At 43.3% G+C, this 24,221-nt stretch overlaps 2 protein-coding genes across 2 annotated transcripts; both read right to left on the bottom strand.

The window, feature by feature from the left end:
- Positions 1–13,989: 13,989 nt before the first annotated feature.
- LOC306895988 (G-protein coupled bile acid receptor 1) lies at positions 13,990–17,173 on the bottom strand. The gene is made up of 2 exons (XM_079459614.1): positions 16,917–17,173; positions 13,990–15,817 (listed from the first exon to the last, which is right to left on the bottom strand). Exon 2 carries the CDS (start codon positions 15,773–15,775, stop codon positions 14,756–14,758), a length of 1,020 nt encoding a protein of 339 aa, XP_079315740.1. The 5' UTR covers positions 15,776–15,817; positions 16,917–17,173; the 3' UTR covers positions 13,990–14,755.
- A 1,436-nt stretch (positions 17,174–18,609) lies between these two features.
- aamp (angio-associated, migratory cell protein) lies at positions 18,610–24,115 on the bottom strand. Its single transcript, XM_079459613.1, has 11 exons — positions 23,770–24,115; positions 22,974–23,117; positions 22,768–22,887; positions 22,545–22,684; positions 22,327–22,471; positions 22,164–22,247; positions 20,759–20,874; positions 20,521–20,615; positions 20,361–20,451; positions 20,119–20,273; positions 18,610–18,951 (listed from the first exon to the last, which is right to left on the bottom strand). The coding sequence occupies exons 1-11, from the start codon at positions 23,855–23,857 to the stop codon at positions 18,876–18,878; spliced, it is 1,254 nt and encodes a 417-aa protein (XP_079315739.1). The 5' UTR covers positions 23,858–24,115; the 3' UTR covers positions 18,610–18,875.
- Between the last annotated feature and the right edge of the window lie 106 nt (positions 24,116–24,221).

Genomic DNA, 24,221 nt, shown 5'->3' with positions numbered 1-24,221 from the left:
ACCCTAAGGTCAGGCACCTTCTGGTCGTTGGACAATTAGGCAAAATTCATCTAACCCCCACCCCAACCAAACTCTAAACCTAAGGTCAGGAACCCTCTGCAATGGACACGAATTGCAACATATCTCATCGAAAGGCTCGGAAACAATTGTCGGACCGCGTTCCGTTCGAAAGGCGTGGACGAGACCTTTCCGACGAGCCTACGTTCGTATCTCTACGACCTTCCTACGCAGAGTTATGCCCACTTATTCAAAAAATAGCGCCGCCTGGCGGACAAACGTTATAACTCCGTGTAGGAATGGACTAGAAACGCGAGACGGGTGTTGTCGGAAAGGTCTGGATGACACCTTTCCAACGAGCCGTCGACCGACGCGCTACGACCTTCCGTCACGGATAGGGGGAGCCAAACAGAAACGGCTCTAGAAAAAATATCTCGGCCTAGGAAGGTCGCAGCGACGAGTGCTTGGTGTCGTTGGAAAGGTCTCGGCGAGTCCTTCGAGACGCGTCCGACCTCGTCCTGCTGCGACCTTCCTGGCCAGAGATACGCTTTTCAGACGCCTTTCTGTTCGGGGGTCTAGCTCGGCTTACGAAGGTCGCAGCGACGCGTGCTCGGTGTCGTTGGAAAGGCCTGGACCTCCCCTTTCGAATGACACCTGGCTCTAGGTTCTACGATCTTCGCGGCCCGAGTTACGTCGACTCCAAATTCGTCTGTTTAGAGCGTGTTTTCAGCCAAGTACAACCCCGACTCTATTTTACAAAAAGTGTCTCGCGAAAACTATACAGATCGACTCCAAATGGCCTAAAACGTGTAGAAAAAGCCTTTCTGGGTGAACGAATTTGCACTTTTCGACTTAGGAAAATTTTACAAACTTTTACAAAACTTCACCCTGGGGTGCACTTCCGAACGGAAGCTCGGATCGACTCCAAACCTTCACCATCGTGCTCGGCGACCTCGAAACTATATAATGACGTGCCTCGTTTTCCTTTTACACTTTCATTAAGGGGGGTGCACTTCCTTATCTCGGCCGCTGGGGGCGCTATCGAGCTAAAAGTGAGCGCGTTCGAAAGGGCGTCCGCCAATTACTATATATACGCAATTTCAAGTCTCTACCTACATCCCTTCGAAAGATAAGTGGGGGGGTGCACTTCACCAGGGGTGCAACCTTCGTTTTTTGCCCTACAACCTACTCTGGTAACCCTATTCTGATATCTGATCTATCCCCCATCCGAACCAAACTCTTACCCTAAGGTCAGGCACCTTCTGGTCGTTGGACAATTAGGCAAAATTCATCTAACCCCCACCCCAACCAAACTCTAAACCTAAGGTCAGGAACCCTCTGCAATGGACACGAATTGCAACATATCTCATCGAAAGGCTCGGAAACAATTGTCGGACCGCGTTCCGTTCGAAAGGCGTGGACGAGACCTTTCCGACGAGCCTACGTTCGTATCTCTACGACCTTCCTACGCAGAGTTATGCCCACTTATTCAAAAAATAGCGCCGCCTGGCGGACAAACGTTATAACTCCGTGTAGGAATGGACTAGAAACGCGAGACGGGTGTTGTCGGAAAGGTCTGGATGACACCTTTCCAACGAGCCGTCGACCGACGCGCTACGACCTTCCGTCACGGATAGGGGGAGCCAAACAGAAACGGCTCTAGAAAAAATATCTCGGCCTAGGAAGGTCGCAGCGACGAGTGCTTGGTGTCGTTGGAAAGGTCTCGGCGAGTCCTTCGAGACGCGTCCGACCTCGTCCTGCTGCGACCTTCCTGGCCAGAGATACGCTTTTCAGACGCCTTTCTGTTCGGGGGTCTAGCTCGGCTTACGAAGGTCGCAGCGACGCGTGCTCGGTGTCGTTGGAAAGGCCTGGACCTCCCCTTTCGAATGACACCTGGCTCTAGGTTCTACGATCTTCGCGGCCCGAGTTACGTCGACTCCAAATTCGTCTGTTTAGAGCGTGTTTTCAGCCAAGTACAACCCCGACTCTATTTTACAAAAAGTGTCTCGCGAAAACTATACAGATCGACTCCAAATGGCCTAAAACGTGTAGAAAAAGCCTTTCTGGGTGAACGAATTTGCACTTTTCGACTTAGGAAAATTTTACAAACTTTTACAAAACTTCACCCTGGGGTGCACTTCCGAACGGAAGCTCGGATCGACTCCAAACCTTCACCATCGTGCTCGGCGACCTCGAAACTATATAATGACGTGCCTCGTTTTCCTTTTACACTTTCATTAAGGGGGGTGCACTTCCTTATCTCGGCCGCTGGGGGCGCTATCGAGCTAAAAGTGAGCGCGTTCGAAAGGGCGTCCGCCAATTACTATATATACGCAATTTCAAGTCTCTACCTACATCCCTTCGAAAGATAAGTGGGGGGGTGCACTTCACCAGGGGTGCAACCTTCGTTTTTTGCCCTACAACCTACTCTGGTAACCCTATTCTGATATCTGATCTATCCCCCATCCGAACCAAACTCTTACCCTAAGGTCAGGCACCTTCTGGTCGTTGGACAATTAGGCAAAATTCATCTAACCCCCACCCCAACCAAACTCTAAACCTAAGGTCAGGAACCCTCTGCAATGGACACGAATTGCAACATATCTCATCGAAAGGCTCGGAAACAATTGTCGGACCGCGTTCCGTTCGAAAGGCGTGGACGAGACCTTTCCGACGAGCCTACGTTCGTATCTCTACGACCTTCCTACGCAGAGTTATGCCCACTTATTCAAAAAATAGCGCCGCCTGGCGGACAAACGTTATAACTCCGTGTAGGAATGGACTAGAAACGCGAGACGGGTGTTGTCGGAAAGGTCTGGATGACACCTTTCCAACGAGCCGTCGACCGACGCGCTACGACCTTCCGTCACGGATAGGGGGAGCCAAACAGAAACGGCTCTAGAAAAAATATCTCGGCCTAGGAAGGTCGCAGCGACGAGTGCTTGGTGTCGTTGGAAAGGTCTCGGCGAGTCCTTCGAGACGCGTCCGACCTCGTCCTGCTGCGACCTTCCTGGCCAGAGATACGCTTTTCAGACGCCTTTCTGTTCGGGGGTCTAGCTCGGCTTACGAAGGTCGCAGCGACGCGTGCTCGGTGTCGTTGGAAAGGCCTGGACCTCCCCTTTCGAATGACACCTGGCTCTAGGTTCTACGATCTTCGCGGCCCGAGTTACGTCGACTCCAAATTCGTCTGTTTAGAGCGTGTTTTCAGCCAAGTACAACCCCGACTCTATTTTACAAAAAGTGTCTCGCGAAAACTATACAGATCGACTCCAAATGGCCTAAAACGTGTAGAAAAAGCCTTTCTGGGTGAACGAATTTGCACTTTTCGACTTAGGAAAATTTTACAAACTTTTACAAAACTTCACCCTGGGGTGCACTTCCGAACGGAAGCTCGGATCGACTCCAAACCTTCACCATCGTGCTCGGCGACCTCGAAACTATATAATGACGTGCCTCGTTTTCCTTTTACACTTTCATTAAGGGGGGTGCACTTCCTTATCTCGGCCGCTGGGGGCGCTATCGAGCTAAAAGTGAGCGCGTTCGAAAGGGCGTCCGCCAATTACTATATATACGCAATTTCAAGTCTCTACCTACATCCCTTCGAAAGATAAGTGGGGGGGTGCACTTCACCAGGGGTGCAACCTTCGTTTTTTGCCCTACAACCTAACCCTAACCCTAACCCTAACCCTAACCCTAACCCTAACCCTAACCTGAATCTTGGAATACCAAAAATCTAAATGTCAAACACCTAATGTCAGGTAACCTTGATCTAAATCTAAATGTCAAACACCTAATGTCAGGTAAACTTGAGGCAAGCAGGGATGCGGGTCGGAAAAAGGATCTCCCTATCCGAATCAAATTCTAAACCTAAGGTCAGGAAACTTGAAATACCAAAAACCTAAATGTCAAACACCCCTAATGTCAGGTATCCAAATCAAAATTCTAAACCTAAGGTCAGGAATCTTGGAATACCAAAAATCTAAATGTCAAACACCTAATGTCAGGTAACCTTGATCTAAATCTAAATGTCAAACACCTAATGTCAGGTAAACTTGAGGCAAGCAGGGATGCGGGTCGGAAAAAGGATCTCCCTATCCGAATCAAATTCTAAACCTAAGGTCAGGAAACTTGGAATACCAAAAACCTAAATGTCAAACACCTAATGTCAGGTAACCTTGAGGCAAGCAGGGATGCGGGTCAAAGAAAGATCTCCCTATCCGAATCAAAATTCTGAACCTAAGGTCAGGAAACTTAGAGTACCAAAACCTAAATGTCACACACCTAATGTCAGGTAACCTTGAGGCAAGCAGGGATGCGGGTCAAAGAAAGATCTCCCTATCCGAATCAAAATTCTTAACCTAAGGTCAGGAAACTTAGAGTACCAAAACCTAAATGTCAAACACCTAATGTCAGGTAACCTTGGGGCAAGCAGGAATGCGGGTCAAAAAAAGATCACCAGGAGACAGGACCGGACGGCAAATAACTAAAGGACCATTGGGATCATAAGGTTTAAAAGTCAAGGTTAGGGTAGGAGTTATCAGATATCAGGGAGGACTCGGCGAGGCGGACCGGGGCTCAGAGAGTTGCCTCTGGAAAAAGGGAAAGGGGAGGGCTTAAGAACTATACTACAAACACTTGAAGGACGGCCGGGTTTGGTCAACGGGGATAAACATCTATGCAAGCAACACCGCGGTAGTTAGGGGTCCTGCGACACTCAAAAAACATGCGTCGGCCCGTGCCTTTTCTTCAGCTTCCTACACCAAACTACAGGCAATGCGCCGTGGGGGTTGCTGTCGTATTTCGTATTCCCTAAGTCTCTACCTACATCCCTTCGAAAGATAAGTGGGGGGGTGCACTTCACCAGGGGTGCAACCTTCGTTTTTTGCCCTACAACCTACTCTGGTAACCCTATTCTGATATCTGATCTATCCCCCATCCGAACCAAACTCTTACCCTAAGGTCAGGCACCTTCTGGTCGTTGGACAATTAGGCAAAATTCATCTAACCCCCACCCCAACCAAACTCTAAACCTAAGGTCAGGAACCCTCTGCAATGGACACGAATTGCAACATATCTCATCGAAAGGCTCGGAAACAATTGTCGGACCGCGTTCCGTTCGAAAGGCGTGGACGAGACCTTTCCGACGAGCCTACGTTCGTATCTCTACGACCTTCCTACGCAGAGTTATGCCCACTTATTCAAAAAATAGCGCCGCCTGGCGGACAAACGTTATAACTCCGTGTAGGAATGGACTAGAAACGCGAGACGGGTGTTGTCGGAAAGGTCTGGATGACACCTTTCCAACGAGCCGTCGACCGACGCGGTACGACCTTCCGTCACGGATAGGGGGAGCCAAACAGAAACGGCTCTAGAAAAAATATCTCGGCCTAGGAAGGTCGCAGCGACGAGTGCTTGGTGTCGTTGGAAAGGTCTCGGCGAGTCCTTCAAGACGCGTCCGACCTCGTCCTGCTGCGACCTTCCTGGCCAGAGATACGCTTTTCAGACGCCTTTCTGTTCGGGGGTCTAGCTCGGCTTAGGAAGGTCGCAGCGACGCGTGCTCGGTGTCGTTGGAAAGGCCTGGACCTCCCCTTTCGAATGACACCTGGCTCTAGGTTCTACGATCTTCGCGGCCCGAGTTACGTCGACTCCAAATTCTACTGTTTAGAGCGTGTTTTCGGCCAAGTACAACCCCTTGAACCTTTTACAAAAAGTGTCTCTCGAAAACTATACAGATCGACTCCAAATGGCCTGAAACGTGTAGAAAAAGGCTTTCTGGGTGAACGAATTTGCACTTTTCCACTTAGGAAAATTTTACAAACTTTTACAAAACTTCACCCTGGGGTGCACTTCCGAACGGAAGCTCGGATCGACTCCAAACCTTCACCATCGTGCTCGGCGACCTCGAAACTATATAATGACGTGCCTCGTTTTCCTTTTACACTTTCATTAAGGGGGGTGCACTTCCTTATCTCGGCCGCTGGGGGCGCTATCGAGCTAAAAGTGAGCGCGTTCGAAAGGGCGTCCGCCAATTACTATATATACGCAATTTCAAGTCTCTACCTACATCCCTTCGAAAGATAAGTGGGGGGGTGCACTTCACCAGGGGTGCAACCTTCGTTTTTTGCCCTACAACCTAACCCTAACCCTAACCTAACCCTAACCCTAACCTAACCTAACCCTAACCTACCCTAACCCTAACCCTAACCCTAACCCTAACCCTAACTAACCCTAACCTGAATCTTGGAATACCAAAAATCTAAATGTCAAACACCTAATGTCAGGTAACCTTGATCTAAATCTAAATGTCAAACACCTAATGTCAGGTAAACTTGAGGCAAGCAGGGATGCGGGTCGGAAAAAGGATCTCCCTATCCGAATCAAATTCTAAACCTAAGGTCAGGAAACTTGAAATACCAAAAACCTAAATGTCAAACACCCCTAATGTCAGGTATCCAAATCAAAATTCTAAACCTAAGGTCAGGAATCTTGGAATACCAAAAATCTAAATGTCAAACACCTAATGTCAGGTAACCTTGATCTAAATCTAAATGTCAAACACCTAATGTCAGGTAAACTTGAGGCAAGCAGGGATGCGGGTCGGAAAAAGGATCTCCCTATCCGAATCAAATTCTAAACCTAAGGTCAGGAAACTTGGAATACCAAAAACCTAAATGTCAAACACCTAATGTCAGGTAACCTTGAGGCAAGCAGGGATGCGGGTCAAAGAAAGATCTCCCTATCCGAATCAAAATTCTGAACCTAAGGTCAGGAAACTTAGAGTACCAAAACCTAAATGTCACACACCTAATGTCAGGTAACCTTGAGGCAAGCAGGGATGCGGGTCAAAGAAAGATCTCCCTATCCGAATCAAAATTCTTAACCTAAGGTCAGGAAACTTAGAGTACCAAAACCTAAATGTCAAACACCTAATGTCAGGTAACCTTGGGGCAAGCAGGAATGCGGGTCAAAAAAAGATCACCAGGAGACAGGACCGGACGGCAAATAACTAAAGGACCATTGGGATCATAAGGTTTAAAAGTCAAGGTTAGGGTAGGAGTTATCAGATATCAGGGAGGACTCGGCGAGGCGGACCGGGGCTCAGAGAGTTGCCTCTGGAAAAAGGGAAAGGGGAGGGCTTAAGAACTATACTACAAACACTTGAAGGACGGCCGGGTTTGGTCAACGGGGATAAACATCTATGCAAGCAACACCGCGGTAGTTAGGGGTCCTGCGACACTCAAAAAACATGCGTCGGCCCGTGCCTTTTCTTCAGCTTCCTACACCAAACTACAGGCAATGCGCCGTGGGGGTTGCTGTCGTATTTCGTATTCCCTAAGTCTCTACCTACATCCCTTCGAAAGATAAGTGGGGGGGTGCACTTCACCAGGGGTGCAACCTTCGTTTTTTGCCCTACAACCTACTCTGGTAACCCTATTCTGATATCTGATCTATCCCCCATCCGAACCAAACTCTTACCCTAAGGTCAGGCACCTTCTGGTCGTTGGACAATTAGGCAAAATTCATCTAACCCCCACCCCAACCAAACTCTAAACCTAAGGTCAGGAACCCTCTGCAATGGACACGAATTGCAACATATCTCATCGAAAGGCTCGGAAACAATTGTCGGACCGCGTTCCGTTCGAAAGGCGTGGACGAGACCTTTCCGACGAGCCTACGTTCGTATCTCTACGACCTTCCTACGCAGAGTTATGCCCACTTATTCAAAAAATAGCGCCGCCTGGCGGACAAACGTTATAACTCCGTGTAGGAATGGACTAGAAACGCGAGACGGGTGTTGTCGGAAAGGTCTGGATGACACCTTTCCAACGAGCCGTCGACCGACGCGGTACGACCTTCCGTCACGGATAGGGGGAGCCAAACAGAAACGGCTCTAGAAAAAATATCTCGGCCTAGGAAGGTCGCAGCGACGAGTGCTTGGTGTCGTTGGAAAGGTCTCGGCGAGTCCTTCAAGACGCGTCCGACCTCGTCCTGCTGCGACCTTCCTGGCCAGAGATACGCTTTTCAGACGCCTTTCTGTTCGGGGGTCTAGCTCGGCTTAGGAAGGTCGCAGCGACGCGTGCTCGGTGTCGTTGGAAAGGCCTGGACCTCCCCTTTCGAATGACACCTGGCTCTAGGTTCTACGATCTTCGCGGCCCGAGTTACGTCGACTCCAAATTCTACTGTTTAGAGCGTGTTTTCGGCCAAGTACAACCCCTTGAACCTTTTACAAAAAGTGTCTCTCGAAAACTATACAGATCGACTCCAAATGGCCTGAAACGTGTAGAAAAAGGCTTTCTGGGTGAACGAATTTGCACTTTTCCACTTAGGAAAATTTTACAAACTTTTACAAAACTTCACCCTGGGGTGCACTTCCGAACGGAAGCTCGGATCGACTCCAAACCTTCACCATCGTGCTCGGCGACCTCGAAACTATATAATGACGTGCCTCGTTTTCCTTTTACACTTTCATTAAGGGGGGTGCACTTCCTTATCTCGGCCGCTGGGGGCGCTATCGAGCTAAAAGTGAGCGCGTTCGAAAGGGCGTCCGCCAATTACTATATATACGCAATTTCAAGTCTCTACCTACATCCCTTCGAAAGATAAGTGGGGGGGTGCACTTCACCAGGGGTGCAACCTTCGTTTTTTGCCCTACAACCTCCCTTCGAAAGATAAGTGGGGGGGTGCACTTCACCAGGGGTGCAACCTTCGTTTTTTGCCCTACAACCCTAACCCTAATCTGATATCTGATCTATCCCCCATCCGAACCAAACTCTTACCATAAGGTCAGGCACCTTCTGGTCGTTGGACAATTCGGCAAAATTCATCTAACCCCCCTCCGAACCAAACTCTAAACCTAAGCTCAGGAACCCTCTGAAATGAACACGAATTGCAACACATCTCATCGAAAGGCTCGGAAACAATTGTCGGACCGCGTTCCGTTCGAAAGGCGAGGGCGAGGCCTTTCCGACGAGCCTTCGTTCGTCTCTCTACGACCTTCCTACGCAGAGTTATGCCCACTTATTCCAAAAATAGCGCCGCCTGGCGGACAAACGTTATAACTCCGTGTAGGAATGGACTAGAAACGCGAGACGGGTGTTGTCGGAAAGGTCTGGATGACACCTTTCCAACGAGCCGTCGACCGACGCGGTACGACCTTCCGTGACGGATAGGGGGAGCCAAACAGAAACGGCTCTAGAAAAAATATCTCGGCCTAGGAAGGTCGCAGCGACGAGTGCTTGGTGTCGTTGGAAAGGTCTCGGCGAGTCCTTTAAGACGCGTCCGACCACGTCCTGCTGCGACCTTCCTGGCCAGAGATACGCTTTTCAGACGCCTTTCTGTTCGGGGGTCTAGCTCGGCTTAGGAAGGTCGCAGCGACGCGTGCTTGGTTTTCCTTTTTAGGAAAAATTAACCAGCTGTTAGCTTAGTGCTGGTAATTCACCACAAAAACCACTATGGCTGGATGGTTGATCCTTGTTATCAGGAACGGGAGACCGGAGTTCGAACCTCGATGGAGACATCGATATATGGTGTGCTAGATGTTGGGATTGAGGGCGGAGGTAGTGGGGGAGGTGCCACGGGATCCTGGGAAGGGCTTTACCATCAGTAGCGAAAGCCTATTCAGGCTGAAGAGCAGAGACCAATCCACTCACCGGACCGGCAGAAAACTCCTGCTCTCCAACCAATCCGTAAATTGGTTAGGGTTAGGGATGTCTTTTGTTACACATGTCCTAAGCTGTAAAACACTATACACAACAGCAGAAACTTCAACACACACTATTCTTGCATTGTGATCAGTTACAACCTTAACGTATATATATATATAAAAATAAAGGACAGTCACATTTTAAATAGAAAGCCAGATCGTTAAATATCAAACCTTTAAGTCTTTAAGTCTTGTACTTACCTCTTGGATCACCTTAGGATGTTATAAAGAGGAAAGCAACCGCAGATTTACTAAATGATACTGACAAACAGTGAAGCAAAGTAAAAATAAATAAGATGAAGCCATCAACACAACCATGCCCAAACATCCCTCACTGCAGCAAACCAAACAAGCAAACATGCGAACACATGATGCAGCGCCTTTTAAAGCATCCTGAGGCTCGCTTTCAATAACCAATCATTATCAAAGGCGATCTTTCCGCCAATGAGCTTTCAGTATTACTATTGTGCATCATCAAACCTGCTGGTTACAACAGGTGATGCCAACGCTTTAATTCAGCACGATATGGTCATTATTCACAGTACGTAAACACGCGTGTGCGCGAATGAAAAGACTGTGATAAATTTGAGTTAATGGCGAAGGATCAAATATCGGTGAGTAGATGGAAGATGGCGCTCTACTTTCACTTATAATAAATGTTTGTGTTGCTCACTAGGATTTTGACCTGAAGTGTGTGAATGCGCGTACGAGGGCAGATGAGAGTTCGTTTTATGGAAACGCCGTCATTTTTGACATTTAGAAAATATCGCCTAAGGTTTGCACAGATCTGTAATGGAAACTTGGCAATAGTAACCAAAGCATCTCGTCTGAGAAAACATCACTCGAGCGTCCACCGTCACCACAAGACATTGTTCAGATGTTTAATTCAAGGCGTTTGTAAGGAATCTTGACTTTAATACTCTTGTTTTTACGCATCTCCTCTCAAACTTGATTTGGGTTAGGGCTGATAATTCCAAAACGACATTTGAAAGCAAATAGCGCAGACGGCTTGTGTTTAGCCTAAACACACTTATTACTAGAAAGGGAGTGAGATATCAAGAGAGAGAGAGCACGAGCACATTCCGAAGTACAGTTGGTTAGACGTTTCACATTTGTCAGAGATTCGGCTTCGGAAAACTCTATGGTTCTTGAACGATTTATTACAATAACAAGAGACTTGCTGAGTTCGAATTGTTTTCAAATGTACAAGAGAACATACAGTGCTTTTTTTTGCTTCATTCTGGCCTAAGGTATTGTAACCGTAAGGCCTTATAATGTAATGCATTTTGGATAGGGACCGTCTGCAAGGTAAAAAACTTTACAAAGCTTCCAAAGCTCTCTCAATTTCACATTTTAATTGCTTTGTTGTGTTACACTGTTGTGGATTAAACCAAGGTTTCACTTAATTTGCCGTAAATTTGCCACTGACCCTAAAGGGGTTTTTAAATTTTCACCCATTTCATGTAGTTTGCAGACCGTCCCTAACCGGCCAAATCGCCAGAGTTTAACTGCTTGAGTGTATATGCGTTACAGCACATTGAGGAAGATTTAAACAAATAAACTGTCCTCTGTGTCGACTTCTACGTGTTAATATCTTACCAATAAGCCAACTTTTATACATTTAAACTCATCCACTATAGATCTTTTGACTTCATTCTAACCTGAATATCCTTCTAACCCTAATCTCGAACTAATGTAAAGTTTTGCTCAACTTTATGCAATGATGAGCGAGTTATAGGAGTAAAGCAGCGGAGCTCACGTGTTTGTTTATAAATGTTACTAGAGCAACCAAAGCTTGGAACAATCTATGGCAAGTGTTGTGAGACCAAATACATCACATAACTGTATACTCCAGTTAAACAGATAAAATGCTTCCGTGAAATGTTGTATATTTAGCTTAAAATGTGATGAATAGCCCCGTGCTCTTTATTCTTCATGTGCTTTTCTATTTCTACGCGTGAGTGGCAGTTTTCAGATGACCCAACATGTCAAGAGTGACGTCACCTCTGAATCAACATCAGCTAGATTCTACATGTTCCATAAATTTTATGATCACAACGTGTAATCACAGCTTTAATGTGATAATTGATTCTGATTTAATGCATGGTGTTAGCACAACACACATTCACTGCATGATTCATATGACCTCACAACTATTCATTTCTGTTGTAGTATTATTAATTTGACATCTTCACCTTTGATTACAGTTCCCTATAAATAATAACATGCACCCAAGCTGCTTTAAAACAATATGTCTTATTAAAAGATCTATAAAAATAAATGTGAAATTACTCATTTACTTGTTGACCATGTCCAAAGTTAATAAATTATAAAACAGTTGAATAAGCTTTAAAGAAACTGCAGCGACTGTGGTGTCAACGTATTCCTGGTTGAGTTTGAACAGTTTCAAGTTGTACATTGTATTTTAAAGATTTACTACTGTACACACAGATTATCAAGGCTGATGTGGTCTACACATATTGAAGTTTTGAAAGTCACAAGATCTTTAACCTTGTGTGCAGTGGCGGCCGGCCAATAGAGGGCGCTAGGGCGCCGCCCCCTTAAGCCACAAAAAAAAAAAATTAAAACAATTAAAACAAAAATAGTAATAATAATGAGAAAAACATCAGTATGTCAATATTTGTGTGTTTTAAATATGGAATGCACCCAGTAATACATGTAAAATATGATACAAAATCATATTTGCAACCTTTCCTCTGCCTGTCTGACCGCTTCATCAGCTCTGGGGCGATAGAGAAAGCGCCCCAAGGAGGCGGGTCCATGTAGTAGTTAAGCCAATTGCTAATTTAAGATATGAATGTATGACATAAAATTTTGCCAATCAGCGTTCTTAAATAGAATCCAAGAAGGGCGATCATTTTATCGCCCCAAGCCCTGATAAAATAAGGACTGGGCTCTAGGGGCGCCATTTTTACTAAACGACAATGGCGAGCGCGGACGTTACTCCTCCAAGACCCAACCCTAACTCGGTGAAATCTCTCCTCCAAGATCCGTTTGAGAGGAGAACTTTGTCGGAGAAAGTTCGGGTGAAAGAGCTGGGCCCAGATCAACCTGACCTCTCAATCAAACAGCAGGCTAGCGAAAAAGGGAAGCAGTATATGCGCGGCTTCTCCCGTACCTGTTCAGTTCAGTTTAAATGCAAATAAAAGGCTTGTGTTTGTGCATCATGATGTTTATGTTTTTGTGTACGAATGCCTCAACTTTTTAAAATTGGCATTAAATAATTACTGACTATTTCACTGAGCACTGCTGTCCTGCAGTTTGTGTTAAATTTTATTGCGATGGTTACGGAAACAAAAAAGTATGGCACAGCCCCACCGAGAATATTTTTCACCAGCCGCCACTGCTTGTGTGTGTGAGTGAATATAAACCAATGTAGAGTGTTAGTCATATATTATAATATGGAATATTTCTATTGTTAAAAGTTTACTTAATAGTATTTCCTAGCAAAATGTTGTCCTTTTGGTAACAACTAATAAACTAGAAGAGCTAACTAATAGAGCTATTGTGTGTGCTATAGCAACAGGAACATTCTGGGATCCATTTCACTATGATGGACCATTTCCAAACACAGCCCGTCTCTCCCTCCATACGGAACTTCAAGACAAGCTCACACATATCCTCCACACATTAATCTAGACCTGTCCACTGGCCTGATCTGTTTCTCTTCAACTATACATTTGTTTTTCTCCTTTTGTCAATGTGAACCTGGATGAAACCCAGAACAATACAAAGAAAACCATTCATGTGATGTTGAAAAAAACATTACGGGGCACGTCAAATTGTTAGGGGTGTTTAGAAAGTATTTTTATATTTATTTTCAATTTTGTATGTTTAAGTATAGTTTTATTTTAGATTTTGAGACTTAAGCCTGGATTTAAGTTAATTATCAATTTCAAAGTTATCATAAATAATAAATGTAAAAAAGCCATCATGATGTTGCAGTGCTGTTTATGGTTAATTAGGGTAATGCTTTTCGAGTAGGCAGATTATTGTTTTTACAGTTAGGGTCAGTAAAGTACATCTTGCATCAAATTTGACACACAGACATTATGGATGTTCCATGCAGGGCAAGGGTCTGTGTCTTCGTTCTTTCCCACCAGCTCATGTCAGACTCTAGGGCCCGGTGTCCCAAACAAGGCTCAACTTAAGCAAAAGAACTATGCCTTAGTTAAATAAGGATATTCAAGTCGCTTATATAAAAATGCATTTTGAAAGAAAATATTACTGATGTATATCTTTAGACAAAACAATGGCACTGACATTTTGAGAAAATATGTGAGGGCAATTTATTTTCAGTTAAGACAGCTGAAACATGGATTTTAGTTCATCACTCGTCTTAAGGCTTGTTTATGAAATATCAGGAGCTTTCTTTTACAGGGCAGCACTCCAGACACCTGCAACCTCTCCCAAACATTTTCTTTCTCTGCTTTTCTGATGGCCAATACGTTGATTCGTTCTATGAATCACACGGACACACTTTGAGAAATGATCGTAAAATAAAATTGAGGGTGGTTTAAAAGCAATATTTTATAAATGAGGCCCCTGGTGTATAATTAAAGTTTGTATGTTTCAAAACACAACACAAATGTAAAAACAGATAGGTACCTTGACACGAATGCGAGACGTTTATGTGAACCTCTTGGATAATGACAGCTACCATGTTGGCCAATCCCACATCCCTCACCTACTTCTTTTAACCATTTACTTAAAACACGCAAGTAAATAGAGGGTGTCAAATTAATAAATTTGTAAGTCAATTATTCCTACAACCATTAATACGTTGAGTTTGAAAGAGAAAATGCATATCTGTGTGAATGCTGTAAACCAAGCACACGCAACACATCACAGCACAAGTTCTTCTTATTTTGTTATTGGCATCAAGAAAATTGGTTTCTAATCAAACAGGCATGAATTAACCCTAAAACTAATCCTAACCTAAGGATGACAATAAAGCCCAACGCACAATTTCTTAAAACGTATGGTTGTAATTACCATTTTAAAATTAGGAATTAATTACATTTTATAATCCCATTAACTACCACAGACCCACAGGGTAGTGTCCATTTGCACATTTGTGTTTCTGCAGTGGTACCTCAGCTTACGAAACAGTTTTCTAGCTGGATCTGTGTACTCCCTGTTGGCAAGTCCCAAAAGAAGGGGCACCACCGCCATGCCCCCAACTCCAGTACAAGACAGTACGATGTGGCAAGTTCGACTGGTCCTTTCCCCATGGCTAAGCAAAAATGTCATGCCCATATGGGTGTAAACAATATAAGGGACCCAACAAGCCAGAAAGGCAAAAGAAATGGCTGCCACACAGCAAGCGTAACGTAGGTCCATTCTTCTTCGGCATTGCTTGTTCGCTACACCACGCTGCAGACGTCGAATGCCCCTTAGCTGTTCTCCTGTGATCCACAGCACACGACATGTCATAGCGGCAATGGAAAGGACGGCAGGTGCCAGTAGACCGTATACCTCTAAAAAGATGAAAGCATCTGGAAAGACGTTGCGATAAGAACAGCAACCACCTCCAGACGACACTGCACAGTTTGAATGTTGCGAGCTGTTCAGTACTGGACAGCATAAATGAACGGCCTTGTTATTCCAGCCAAAAGCAGGCAACAATGCAAACAGCAATGGCAGCATCCACACAGCAAGCAGAATCAGTGAGAACCGGCGATGTAGCCACAGTTGACCCTGCCGCAGAGGGTTAACAATACTCTGATATCGCTCATAGTGCACCAATACCAAGTGAAAGACGAATGCCAGGAAGATGAAGTTGGGAAAGATGTGCACCAGCAGGCAGGCGGAGTAGCTGAGAGGACGATTTACACCCATCCAGGGTATGAGGGGAAGGGCCACACCTGTGCACAGGTCAGCAACCAGAAGGCTTAAGAAGAAATAATGTTGCGAATTGTGAAGCTGACGGCTGCATGTGATGCCCAGAATGAGGAGCGTGTTGAAGAAGACTATGACACAGGAAAAGGGAAGCGTGACAGCGTGGATCAACTTAGCCTCTACATCGCTATCGTTTTGCGTCACCACAGCCATCGCCACAACTGTCCACAGCAAACCATTGTAGAGGAGTGATATCTATGTGAAGAAAAGAGGGAGATACAAATGCACATTTGATTTGACACATAGGGAAATGTAAGATTTTAACACAAAGAGTAACACCAAACAGATCTTATCCCCCATTTACTGTCATAGTACAGAAAATAAATACTATGGGGGATATCTGTTTGGTAACTGACAATCTTCCCAATTCCTTTGTGTTTAGCAGAACAAATACCCTTTAAGGGGTAAACAAGAGTGTGTTATGGTAACAGAATTCTGCATCAAGTTAATATGACATTACTTAACTGTAATAAAATGCCTAAAATCCAAGATTAGGCTTTTAGGGAATTTCAGGTCAAATGTTGAAGTCGTCCTGCTTTGTATTTTCTCCATAAACTGTCATATTCACAATAGACAATGGAATTATACGATGATCTTGTTATAAATTTACACAGAGTATAAAGGACCACAACAAAACACTAAGACGACATGTTTTTATGCTCAATTCAATTCAATTCAATTCAATTTTATTTACATAGCGCTTTTCACAATTTGCATTGTTCCAAAGCAGCTCAAAAGTTAAAGAGTTTTCACTCCAAACATTAATAATTGTATAATGTTTATATAGCAATACACCAAAATCAAAGCAAATCATACATCTTTGAGTTCAATCTATGTAATTTCATTTTAAAATAATGCCTAAAATAAACGTGCCTTTTGGAAAGGGTTAAGTTACACACCCAAAACAAATTAACTCTTTTTAGAGACTCTCCAGGGTGCTGACAAACAAAAAATATTGGGTGTTTAAATACTTTTTACTGCTGAGACTAGTTATGCTCATGTGTAACAACCATTACATTTTCATAAAATGAAGACGAAGATCAAGAATCACATTTAGCCTAGATGAGTGTAATAGAAATCCTGATGTATACATTACATAGCATTTGGCTTTTATGCAAAGTGACATAAAATAACAACAGACACTTTAAATGCCAGTATCAATATTATTACATTACAAATGTGAGAAGACAGTCATCTTGTAGAGTCTGTAACATTCATGACTGACAATAACAGCTGTGCCAGACAGCAATTTCTAGAAAAAATATTCACTTCATAAATAGACAAACAAATGTACCTTTTCCTTATAAAGGGTTGATATGAAAAGCTACAGCCTTTCAGGTTTTCCCTGTTGGAAGCAACGAAGCAGATGCGTTTTATCTGGCGGTCTAACACAAGTGTCTTGTTCTCTCAAAGCGGTCAGGATTCAAAGAATTTCGACTGCTGTGAGGGGGAGTAAAGTCATCCATCGAGGAGAGAAAGCAGGCAGATGCATCTGAAGTGGAAGTGTACACTAACCAGCGCACATTAAACAGCCTTAATAAAAACTGCACTGACATCAGTTTAGACAAAACCACTGGCACACGTTTACCTGTGACACGAACCAAAACAGGCTTGCAATAACCAACCTTTGAATGAAAGGACAGTAAGTAAAAACAATAATAGGATATATTCTGTATAGTGACGACACATAACTAGTCAAATTCCCGTGATGATGTTTGTTGTTTGACACTAGCTAATGGCAATCTGGTAAAAAAAGAAAAGTTTCACAGACAAGGCTTAAGGCTAATTCCAGACTAAAATGAATGTGTGACCAGTCTTAACTGAATATGACTTGCCCAGAAATATCTTGTGCATTCTCTTACATCCCAAACTGTGAGCATACACGTAGACAGTATCAGGGCAGAAATCCACTGGGGAACTGTAGTTAGAGAAGGGTATTTTTGGGGGTGTTGTACTTATATGTATCTTATAACACAAATTTTTTTTCATGTTTTCTCTATACAAACCTTTACAATACATTACTATTTACCAAAACAATTCTGTAAACTAAGGATAAAGTTGTGATAAGGTGTGGAATGTTTTGGTTAAGGTTAACCAAATCTCCCTAACCCATAACCTCTTTGAAAATCAGCAGATAATGACAATAGAGCAAGGATAGAAAACTGTATGCGTATTTGGCGTGCTGCCCGAGGTGCGGTCTCCAAGCTCACCGGTTCCTACCAAACCAGGAGCACTTCCCCCCCTGACCAGGACGAGTGCAACGAGCTCAGAACCGGCCCGAACCCAGAGAGCATCCCCTTGTTCCTGCATAGAAGTGGGCTCGAGGAAAGGAGCCGGGGTGGTGGAGGGATGCTGAAAGCTGTAGAGAGAATGCTGGTAAGACACCATTGTCTGTTTATAGAAGAGCTCACTTGAGCTGACAGGGTAGATGCTGTGATTGCTGATAGCGGATCAGCCGAGAGGATTATCTGCTCCTGCTCCTCCCAAACGTTGTTAATTAAACATCATTTCAAGTAAGGCAGACATATATACGTGAAAAGCTCTACTCAAAGCATGTTGAAAATAATCAGTAGCATCAATACATTGCTTAAAATACAGGATATAAAAACTAATAAAAGTAATGCAATGAAAAAGGTTTCATTATCTGTTTTGCTTCTATTTGTATTGAATTTTCAGTTACTGTTTTGTTTTAGGGAGGTGCCCTCGAAATTCAGTCCCTATGCTCCACCCCCCCCGACCTTTATTTCCACCCTTCTTTAGGATTTTCTCAATGTTATAACTTTTCATTTTTACAATTGTCAATCAAAAGAATGCTTTACTGGTATTGTGCCGTGTGGTTAAAGTCACTAAGCTACCATTGAAACGAATGGCATTGTAATTGACAAGACTCCAGGTGTTTAAATGTTCCATGTGATTAAGCAAATATATATTTCCAACTTCAACTGTGTAACCCAACAGTATGTAGATAATGGAGACTGATAGATGTGTTTTGACAGATTAAAACAAGGTTTATTTCTTGTCAGGAGTCTGTTTGCTGGTGGACAAACATCACTGATTGAAAATGCAGACAACTATTTAAACAACACAGATAATCTGCCCGGTCAGATGAAGAGTCTGTAATGAAACTGAATTCTAAGGGCACATTTACTGTAACGCTTGCGCAGAATGACGAAACACCTTGATTCTTTTTCACATCTGTGTGTGTGTGTGTTACGTTAAACAAGAGAGGAACAAACAGTCCAGTGGTTCAGTTCTAACGGTCCGGTCTCTGCAGACAAAATACTTTGGCTTTATGGTCTCCTCCCGCAGTCACAACTGATGACGCCTCTCTGTGGACAAGAAGAGTTTAAGACTACGGTTTAAGACAGATGAAGAACATATAAAAAAAAGAGCATGTATGTAAGAATAGACACCAATTTGAACAACAGTGTAGCACCAAAGAATTCTTTAAAAATGTGTATCATCTACTACATTTTCCTATGTCTGTGACTGGTAGGTATTACAATAGAACAAAAGTCTTATAATAAGATTACATGACATCAGGGTGACATTCCCATTAGTGCTGTCAATTGATAAAAAAATAATCACGCATTTGTTTGGAATTTAATTTGTATATATACTTGTAGATTCTAATAATTTCACAACCAATATAGAAACAACAAAGACAGTCTATTTTTTTATATTTCTTTAATCCTATCACTATACGAATGAAAAACAGCATCACTGATATCAGAAATACTGCTGATGTATCTATAAAGAAAATTGTTCTTGATTTTAACATTAATTATTGAAGTATAATTGAAACCGAGGTCCAGAAAATACGATCACATAACCCCAATGTTATCAACCCTTCACTGGCTACACATTAAGTATCGTATTGACTTTAAAGTTCTTTAAATCACTTATAAAGCCTTAAAGGGTTTAGCCCCTACCTACCTAACAGTTCTATAAACACATTATTCTTCAGTTTTTCTTATTTTCTCCTGTAAAACTGCTAAATAAAATTTAATTGAAAGCTATTAATTTTAACTATCCTTGGCCTTTAAAAACTTTTCATTTAAATTAACTTAAATAGTTAAATTTAGGGAGCATATGCCAGAACTCCATCATGGCAATTGTGTGACGAGATTATGTTATTGCTATACACCATGAGATCTCATCAAACCCCCAGTAATGATAGAAAAAGAATGACAGAAAAACAGATACATATTTTTAAAACATTAATCTGAAAAGAATTATTTCATGAGTTAACAGGTTATTTTTGACAGCAGTTGTTCTCAAACATTCACTGGTGCATTGGGTAAGATGTAGAATAATAACATACTTCTTCCTTTTACCCTTTTTTGAAATGACAAAAATATGAGAAAAAATAAACATAAAAACCCTAACCATTTTTTTTTTTGAATTTTTGAAGCAATGTTCAGAAGAGCTCTGTATCATTTCAGCTGAAACATTGACAGTACCCTCGACTGAGCTCTCGCTTTAACCAGACCAACCTGTTGAGCACAAAGTCAAGGATCTCGGCAGAGTGACCACGATACTCTGACATCATAACTCCAGATCGAGCGTCCCAGAGAGTGACGACACCAGCCAGATTACCTGTGGAAACCACTGCAGATGACTCTTCCCACTGCAGGTGAACTATCCCAACCTGACACAACACATACAAACAACTTTATCAAGGACTACACTGATCCACAATCAGGTCTCATCTGAAGGGATGAATTAAGGCTTTTACCTCATGTTTACAGCGATGTCTGAGACTGTGTGTGTTCAAATCAAAAATGGCCAAAGTGCCGTCCAGATAGCCAACAGCGATCAGAGGCAAACTGAAAAAAGGGTCACATCACTGCTCGAACCTCACAAGATCATCTGTCCATGTGCTTTATTTTACTTACACATTACAAAAGCCCACAGATTCCACAGAGTTACATTCCTCTTCTGAGCCTGAATCCTTTGCTTCACCGATGTCATTGTTAAATGAGAATACAACCTACAACACAAACATGTACACAAGCATTAGGTTTACAATGTTCTAACATTTTCTTAAATTAATATAATACAAGTGACCTTGGGCTACATCAATCTCTTTTCAATAAAACTACATTAATATTCCTCACAACTGTAACTGCTCACCTTTCCTGTGGATGTGCTGATGAGTTTGGCATGGCCGTCCACCGACCCGGTCAGAACCAGAGATCCGTCTTTACTGCACGCCATCGATGTCAGAGCCCCCCGGTGACCCTCGTGACCTGGGCAATCAACACACACATTTGACTTCTCTTTGGCAGATTTATGTAATGCTTTTAATTCTTTAAAATTCTCTAATAGTCAAGAGTCTTTAGTATCAAACTGTTTTCACAGGTTATTTTCACCTCCTCTATGAAATACTGGATACTCAATAAGCGATCACCTATGGCTGTGCGATTTGGGGAAAATATCTAATTGCAATTCTTTTTGGCAGACATTACATTTACATTTATGCATTTGGCAGATGCTTTTATCCAAAGCGACTTACAGAGCATTATCCTATACATTTATACACAGATATCTGCAATCCCCTTGCATTGAACCCACAACCTTGCGTTTGTTAAGGTAATGCTCTTACCACTGTGATACAGGAAAGCTATTGCGATTTGCGAAAAAAGAATTCTCAGTCAAGCTTCAGTTTCAAGAGTGTGAAGCACAGTATGGGAATACTAACCCTGCTGAAATAAAACAATAAGAACTAGTACAGAAATTAGGCCTCTATTCTTCTTCTTAACCCACCAGTGTCTACGGTAGCCCTATGAACCAAACGTAGGAAAATGGTGAAAATTGGCACGCTCGTAGTCATGTGACCAAGTATGGAGTCTCTAATCATTCACTCTATAGAGCCACAAACAGTTAAAAAATTTGCTTTTCAAACAGCTATAACTTTTGAACCCATTGATGTACAAAAATCCTGCACATGCCATGCACATGCCACGCTCATGGCGTTCCATGCGTTACAGTAAGACGTTACACAGGGTGCCTCGTTCATATCGGCAGATGCGCTTGTGAGAATTGCGGTGTGGAGCCGGACTTAAGTATGAACGAGCATTACAAAACAGGGTGTGTTTGCGGGAGACGCACAACGCAGGGCAGAGACGCGTGAGTATGACACAGGCTGTGTGTGCTGTCTTCTGAATTTCAATTTTCTAAAATATTTATTTGCCTAATATGATCGATCGTACTCTGCAGATGCCATAATCCCTCTCTCTCTCTCTCTCTTTCTGTTTCTTTGTAATGACGGGTGTTTACACAGTTAGCTAGGGCAGTGCTGATTGGGCAAAACGGATTAGCAAATTGCAACTCACATCGCGATTCGATTTCGATTAATCTCTCAGCCCTACGTTCACCCATGGCTTTCTTCATCACTTTTTACCAATATTAATTATTGTATTTAACCCTAACCCTATGTATGCAAGTAAAGCGATGAATTATTAAGCTCTCAATGTTATCAAATAGGCCTTTTATTTGACCATACGATATAAATGACAAACAGGAGATAATAATTCACCTTTAATAACATATATAGCGTTGCCTTGTTTTAGGTCCCATAGACGTAAACTTCCATCCTCATATCCCACAACTGCTCTCTTTCCTGAGTGAAAGAAAATCTAGTTTAAAGCACAGTGAACGAGAAGACATCAACAGCTTATACACTCTTAAAAAAATCTCACCGTCAGGAAGAATTTTTCCACTAGTGGCCTGGCAGTTGGGCCCTTGAAAGGTCTTGCACTCTCCACTTGGTATCTTCCACATCCACATGTTTCCATCGGCTGTGCCGGCCAGCAGAACCGGTGCGCAAGGGTGCCACTCTACCCACTGAAAAATCCCAGCAGCACATTAACCTTCACCAGGAGCTGTGTGAGACTATCTCCACAAACTTCAAACTCACCTCCAGGTCTCCGACTTCAAAAGACCAGATCTCTTCCTTGCTCTCCACTCTCCAGACTTTAATGAGTCCGCTCATATCACCAGACGCCACCAGCATTGAGTCACAGCTGAACGCTGCACACGTGACTGAATCTTTATGACCTGAGCAGGAAGGGATTAGCTTAGTGTTTTGTATTTTGATATAGACTGTGTGTTGGTGAAAGGCACGTGAAACAGGCACTAACCGGTGCATTCAAACAGAACGTCTCCATTGCACACGGTCCACACGTAAGCCCGGTCGTCCTCTCCACCAGTCACAGCCAGAGTGTTGCTGACCGGATCTAAAGAAACGCAGAACACTGAACCTGCACGACCAAACAAAAACATCATCAATCAATGTTAACACTTCAACAAACATGCTGGAATGTATGTGTGTGTGTGTGTGTGATACCAGTGTGTTTCGAGAAAGTAAGTTCACTGTCATCCTGCTCAGACTCCATCTCATCTTCTGTCTCCCATCCACCATCATCATTATCATAATCATCATTCACGTGTTCAGCAACATCCACATCCTCAAATTCATCTGCCAGATCATCTAAACAAACACAACACAAAATCAAACAACAACTGATTGGGGTCAGTTGTGTCCTAGTGTTTAGAGCGTTGGGCTTGTGATCAGAAGGTTTGAATCTCAGTGTCAGCAGGTCATGACTGAAGGGCCCTTGAGCAAGACACCTTACCCCTGATTGCTCTGCAGTAATGTGACATTGTAGAAAACTACTTGTAAGTCACTTTGGATAAAAGAGTCTGACAAATGAATAAATGTAAATGTAAACTCATGAAATCAACACATAGACGTCACCTCAAAACACACCACAATAACTAACACACACACTCGCATAACGTTACTAAGCTGTGTGGTTTACATTGTTGTCATAATACACATTTGTGTTTCGTAAACCATTTAAAGAATGTGAAGCTGACGTCAAGCCCTGCGTTTTATGTTGCAGTTCCGCCTGCTGCTCCGCCATCTTGGAAGGATCATACTCCGCAGTTATTATTGTTTTGATATGTACCGTTACTTGTTTTGTTTATATATATATATAGAGAGAGAGAGAGAGAGAGAGAGCGAGAGAGAGAGAGAGATCGAAAGTGAAACTACAAGGGCCTTTTCCAGAACACACAGACGTACGCACGCGCACGCACACGTACGCACACACACTTACGCGCACACACACACACGTTACCTGCGGTGTGTTCCGTGTCACTCAGATCAATGACTTCGATGATCTCCTCATCCTCGTGCAGCTGCAGTGACTCTTCGGGGTTCTCCATCGCTCCCTTCTTTATTTATTTGTTTGTTCTTTTATGAACAGTCGCAGATGTCTTGAAGTTTTAGCACGTGCTCTTTTTTTTCCCTAAATCAAAGCTCTGTTGTTAAATTACGTCACTTTGTGGGTTCAATACAGATTAAATCTGTTGTTAAGATTTTTAACGTTCTCATGTTTTTCACGTGCTCGTCCGAAGATCTCGCGCTGACAGATGACGACAGACATGCGCTTAATCCAATGGGGTCAGAGTCCCTCCCTCACCGGAAAAACGAGACATCCGGTTCTATCATCAGTAAATCCGGTGTGTGCCTCTAGATGGCGCCAATCACAAACCAACCATTTACGTTTATTAGTGCGATATATAAAAT

Source organism: Barbatula barbatula (genome assembly GCF_947034865.1).
Source record: "Barbatula barbatula genome assembly, chromosome: 7".
NCBI classification, from domain to species: Eukaryota; Metazoa; Chordata; class Actinopteri; order Cypriniformes; family Nemacheilidae; genus Barbatula; species Barbatula barbatula.
This window is presented reverse-complemented; position numbering and strand designations above follow the sequence as displayed.